The 5,865-nt window shown below is 39.5% G+C and overlaps 1 protein-coding gene across 1 annotated transcript; it reads left to right on the top strand.

Annotated features, from left to right (window-relative positions):
* Window positions 1-2,402: 2,402 nt before the first annotated feature.
* LOC117651245 lies at window positions 2,403-4,956 on the top strand. Its single transcript, XM_034395069.1, has 4 exons — window positions 2,403-2,812; window positions 2,933-3,108; window positions 3,387-3,479; window positions 3,865-4,956. The coding sequence occupies exons 1-3, from the start codon at window positions 2,589-2,591 to the stop codon at window positions 3,395-3,397; spliced, it is 411 nt and encodes a 136-aa protein (XP_034250960.1). The 5' UTR covers window positions 2,403-2,588; the 3' UTR covers window positions 3,398-3,479; window positions 3,865-4,956.
* Window positions 4,957-5,865: the final 909 nt, after the last annotated feature.

Raw genomic sequence — 5,865 nt, forward strand, 5'->3', positions numbered from 1 at the left:
CGCTCAAAACCTGAATCGTCTCATTGAACCCAATATCAGTTCAAAATCTGTTAGCACAAAATATATGGATTTTTTATTGCCCCCAATTACATCTATTTATGGATTCTTTTAATCAATAGATGTTGGTACTAAAATATTTATGTTAGCTTGCAGCATTGCAATAGAATGTCATTTCCCGAGACAAACCAAGACAATTAACTAGTCTTCAAATTTCAACAGAAGTTATTCATGCATTTACCTGATTTGATTTACTATCAAATTTAAAAATAAGGATAGTACCAGAGAGAATAAAATCAGCAGATGCACACAAAGGCAAAGAAAACATTCTTTTACAATCCACACCTACACTCACAGTGCACTGACCTGAAGGATGATTCCCCTGTGACGGGGGAGGGGGGAGGGGGGAACGAAACACGCAAACCTTCTCACATTCATTTTTCGTATTTGCCTCTGTTGACACTCCGGAAGGGTTTCATTCATTCTCGAATGTTAAAAAACTATCTCAGTACCTATTTGAAAACCCCCTTTTGCTCTTTAGTTTGTTTATTTGAATAAGTGCCGTCCCGTCTTGCAGACGGCTTGCAAGCGCGGCAGCCGGTATGAAAAATTCGTCAGCCGCACGATGCTACCAACCTAACCACGCTAATTACCTAGTTAAAACGATGTTTGAATATTTCAAACGATGAAAATCGTTAATCTGAGATAAACTCCCCTGTAGGATGTTTGGGGAGACATCAGGTGTGAAATTTGGATACTATTCGTTCGTAGTTGCTGAGAAACGTGAGTGATTACATACAGACGGACAGACAGACTCACGACCAGTCGGTTTTTGGTGCGCCCTAACACGGCATGGGCTTCGCTATCGCTCAGCCAAAAAATTAGTTTCTACTTTTTTTATTTAAACCATGCCACAGTTGGTCTAAAACGATGTTTAGTATTGGCATTGGTTGGTTTTGTTTTTAGACAAAGTGTGCGAATAAGAGTTGAGCCACCCCCAGTTGTTTCTTTTTCTTTGCCTATAATTTTTTAAAAAAATTAGGTGTACTATATATTTTTTATATAAAATATATGTTTTATAATTTTATCTTAGGGGGGACACAATAATACGGGGGACGGAAAAAATGGTGGACAGATATAGCCATCCCTTCTAAATGGGTTAATTCCTGCAGAACATCTGGTATTGGAGGAAATTGAACTCCATTTACCAGTGCATTAGATGGAATAATTTTCTTTATCAAATAATTTTTGCATGTATGACATACAATATATTTGTTTGCTGATGCTGAACCATATATACATATCTTTTGTAATTTAAATTTGTTAGTATCATATTGGTCATCAAGAAAACATGTGGACTTCTTAAAATTTATCTGTCCACAGCAAGAACATATGAATGTGGGTCCTTGTTTTATTTCTTTGAAGTAATTTTCAATAATATGTGAAGGCTTATCAAGAGTAGGTTGAGCACTTTCATTATTCAATTCCTTCTCTTTGTGCTTATGAATAGTACCTTTAACACTTTCGTCATTGAATTTATCGTATTTAACTGATTTTGCTTCACGAACTTTTAACAGTTTATCTTTTAACTTATTTTTAAGTCCTGCCTCTTTGTTCAGTTGTTTTTGCCTGAGTTTACTAGATGTATACTTATTTTTCAATGGCTCATCATTAGTTTGGGCACGGCCTGGACGTACCCCCGTCGGGACGTACCCCCCTGATTTTCTATTATTTATTTTTTAATTAATTGAATAAATATAATAAGCCGATCCTTTTGGAAAATGTTCCAGATTAATCCAAAAATATTCAGAAATATTCCCAAAATATTTTGAAATATCCCAGAATATTTTAGAATATTTTAGAATATTTTAGAATATTTTTTCCCTAGAAATTATTCCTCTGCTGGGGCAAACTCTTGTGTGGAAATAATCGGAAGAATAAATTATTATCGTCCCCTAGCGGAGGCTATGCAGGGCCGCACGTGGAATTTCTCATAGCGGGCCGTCGTGCTAAGTAGCCTCGGTGCGGTGCTGAGTAGATGCATATTCACATTGCGTACAAGCAGAAGAAGTTTTTGTTTACAACTTTAAAAAAAAAACAAAGTCCGCGGCAATGCCTAACAGTACATATTTGTTCAAAGAAAGTAACTATCTCTTGGATATTTGAGTTGAATATCGATAGCTGCAGGGTTGTGGAACGTCGCAACTGTTTGTGGTCACACGCAGATTATTGAAGGGTCCTGGGTGCCGTGGGTAGTCTCATGAGGTGAGTAGTGGATTATTTACAAACTAGGTTAAACGTTAGGAGTTTTTTTAGCTCATGCGATAAATTTCATTTTTTTTAGTGAACAGTCTTTAGTGCCTAGAACTCACGTACGAGAAACTTGGAGCGCGCTGATGACGTAAGAAGTACTTAACCCTTTCATGCTGTTTCTGTTACAGTATTCGCAGGGCTGTTGCCTTTGGTGGGCCGGTTCAGAGGACGAAATTCGAGGTCTTTGTGAAGTCGAAAAGAATTTACCAGGACAGGTTTGAAATGTCCAAAGTGATGCACTGTAAGCCATATTCATAACAGTTGCTTGAACTTCAGAGATGTTCACTATGGATTGTAAGGGAGCTACATTCAGTGAATTTGACTTTTATGGCTCGGAAAAGATACTGCAGCAGAGTTGTGTAACAACACAAGATAGTATGTTGGTTACATTATGTATTGCATCACTACGCCACCATCAACCATTAGTCGATGAAGCTGCTGTACGTTTGCAACTTCTGTCCTTGACATCGTCTTCTGGCAACTGTGTGCACCCTTGGCAAAGGTAAAAACAATATTTTTACTCTCTAGCTGTCCAGAAGCTGCCGAATATTACCATTTATAAAAAAGAAACTCGTGGCCAAAAAGAATGATACAATAACCAACTTTACCCGATGTTTAACAGGTCTGTTGCTTCAAAAGCTGTCTCGATACCAATTAGTCCAAATGTACCAGAGAGTTGGTCAATCCTTGGGTTTAATACAAATTCAGATCGACTGGGTTACACTTCTTGTGATAGCAACAGAAGCCCACTGACTGACTTAAGACATTGGATAGATTGCCATTCTTTTCTTTTGAAGGGTAAGTCTATAGTATAATCTAGTTTTTGTTTGCGAAATTGGTAAGCAATTATGCAGTGAGGTTAATCCAAGTTTTATGGATGAAAACAAGACACATGATTAAGTATCGTGTGAGGTTTTTGTACATTCTCACAGCTAAAAATTGACCTTCGAGAATGTACAATTAAAGATGACAACTGACTCTACGGCCTTAAATGTATTGTCCACAATAATTGGTTGCAGCCACTTTTTGTCTTTTTGTAATAGATTTGTGGTGTGTTTTTTTGTTTGTTTTTTAAGAATTTTGCTGACTACTGATATTTTAAGAATCGTCATCCACTTTTCACCAGTTCTAATGCATTTGCTGTCCTGGACTAATGTGCACTCTTACAGGTGAGTCTATTTTACTGCTCTGCAGAGCTGTGCATGATGCTTACTGTTGCACAACAAGGTGATCCCTTAAATTCATGATTTCTACTCCCGGCTGCTCTGAGCACAAGATGCAGTAACTTTAGTTAAACCGTTTTGACATTAATTTAAAGTATAGGGTGAAGACACTCATTTCTTTCCTGACTGAGTGGCAGCTCGATAATCAAATAATGTGACTTGAAAATTTTGGTTTGCCTCTTTTCTTTTTCTTTCATTCAAATATTAATTTCTAGAAGAGTCTTGTTCATTTCATGTGCTCAAAAAGAAATGAAGGGCTTGTGCTTTGCTGTGTATAAAACCCCCTTCTTATCATTTTGTCATTTTTATGTGGTCTATTTTTCTTTTTTAGTGCCACTGGAACTGCAAGGATGTCCAAGGGCGGACCTTCTCCCATCTAGTTCTATCACAGCTACTACACCCAGCTACTGTGAGGTCCATCATCCTGATGTGTTGAAGACCCGTTTTCATTTTATTCTGTTTGGCAGCATGTTGCACAAATGTTGACAAAGTTCTATGCAGTTCCTGCTCACGAACAAACATTTAAATTTTTCATTTTGTCGTATATGTCAGATTTTGTGCGCATGGGTTGGTTTTGATTACACCTTTAGAGTGTCATTATTCATAATTGAACCTGGTTTGTGGTTGAGAATAGGGATTTGTAATGTTCCGTCTGTTCTTGTGCACTCCCAATTTCCTTCTGAGAAACGCAGTGCGGTCAGAATACTAAGGTAATTCTTATCACTTTAAAAAACAAATTTGTCATAATACAGAGAAATTTGTTCGTAATATGAAGAAACTGATCATAAGTTTATGAGAACCCTTCATATAGGGTACTACCTTGCTGTGCTGTCATAATACTAAGCTCAGTAGAATCTAGAGTGTCCCATGCTGCCTCCTGTGTCAATGAAGAGCGTTTTTTAACTTTGCCCACTCTATCATTGCGGAATGAATGAAACTGTTTCATTTACATTTTGTCAGTGTCACATGGAAACGAACAGGTGATGGCTGTAACTTTGCTCTCAGTGGTATGATCTGTTGCCATAGATCTAGAAATTTTTTTCAACTCTTCAGAAATATGTGACATTTAATTAGGGACGAGATTGTTGTTGAAATATGTACCTGCTCGTGCATAGAGTGAAGGTGGCTGCATACAAGTTTTGTCAAAGTTGTACCTGATGTGCTGTCACCAACCAAATGTCAGTCAAAAGCTGCTGGTCATGGTGTTAATGTTGTGTTCCTACACAAAGCCAAACTGGAAGAAAGCGCGTAATTTCTGATGTAATTTTTAAGGCAAGTACTTCCCAGGGATCTACATTGATTCCGGAAAAAAAAAGCCTTCTGTCACATATTTGATAATGGCTCAAGGCATACCTTTTTTATGCACTTTACTTAGGCATTAATTTCATACCTTCAAATGCTATGTTCCTTTTTACGCCCTTTGCACTGATACAGCTTGGGTGGGTGCCTTTAGATAAATACCTATGTGTAATCTTTTCTGCTGGATACATCGTTTTCAATGAATTCTTCTAACTATTTTACATCTTAAGAGGTCTGTATAGTTTAGCTCTCTGCTCACTTTGAAAAAAGCCTGCCAGTGATTGTATATTTTCTGCCATAAAATAAAAGTGTAAAAGTAAAAAGTTTATTTGTATTTGCCCTATGCCCTCTCAATGGAAATTTCCTGCACCACAGCAACTCCAAAAGTTAGAACTAGTGTGAACACTAATTCCACCCTTCGGGCACCACCGTGGCGTCGGGCAGGAGGGCGGCACGGCATGGGCTGCAAGCCTGCAGATGGGGTGAGCTCCTCCACTATGGAAGTCGTCAGCCACCCCAACACGTTGAAGTATACTTGTCGTTCTGTCTCTGTCTTACTCATGGGGCACTCCGTAAAAATGTGACAGAGGCAGCGACAAAGCGCTGCTCTGAATCACTCGGCCCGACCGCAGTTTGGCGTCTATGGTGACTTTCACGTGATAGGGAAGACCTGTGCTTCGAAGAACAGCATGTTCAAGAGAGACAGCGACCACGGCGATGGGCAGATGGTGCGTCACGCACGGCCTTAAGGCGACAGGGTCAATGACAAAGCGTGAGCTTGAGCCCACCGCACCAGGCTACACCAGGCTACACCAGGCCGCCGCCCGTTCCTCAGCGCCTGCAAAGTCAGGGTAGGCATCACGCCGCACACGCCTGTGTTGCGGTACGAGCTACGCTGCGATTGCGATTAACGGCTGGACCACAAGTGATCGTCTGCCTTTCGGGCCCAACCCGCCATGTCGGAGATTCACCAGCACGTGACGGCAGCGGGTATTTTAATAGAAAGTCGTCGAGATACAAATATTGCGAAAGA

This window comes from Thrips palmi, unplaced genomic scaffold (genome assembly GCF_012932325.1).
Source record: "Thrips palmi isolate BJ-2018 unplaced genomic scaffold, TpBJ-2018v1 HiC_scaffold_5, whole genome shotgun sequence".
In the NCBI taxonomy this organism is placed as follows: domain Eukaryota; kingdom Metazoa; phylum Arthropoda; class Insecta; order Thysanoptera; family Thripidae; genus Thrips; species Thrips palmi.

What these genes read in the sequence shown, in the direction of transcription:
- LOC117651245 (XM_034395069.1), top strand. Translation starts at nt 2,589, where the DNA reads ATGTTCACTATGGATTGTAAGGGAGCTACATTCAGTGAATTTGACTTT. An exon ending in TGTGTGCACCCTTGGCAAAG is followed by an intron (nt 2,813 to 2,932) that starts GTAAAAACAATA and finishes GATGTTTAACAG; the next exon opens with GTCTGTTGCTTCAAAAGCTG.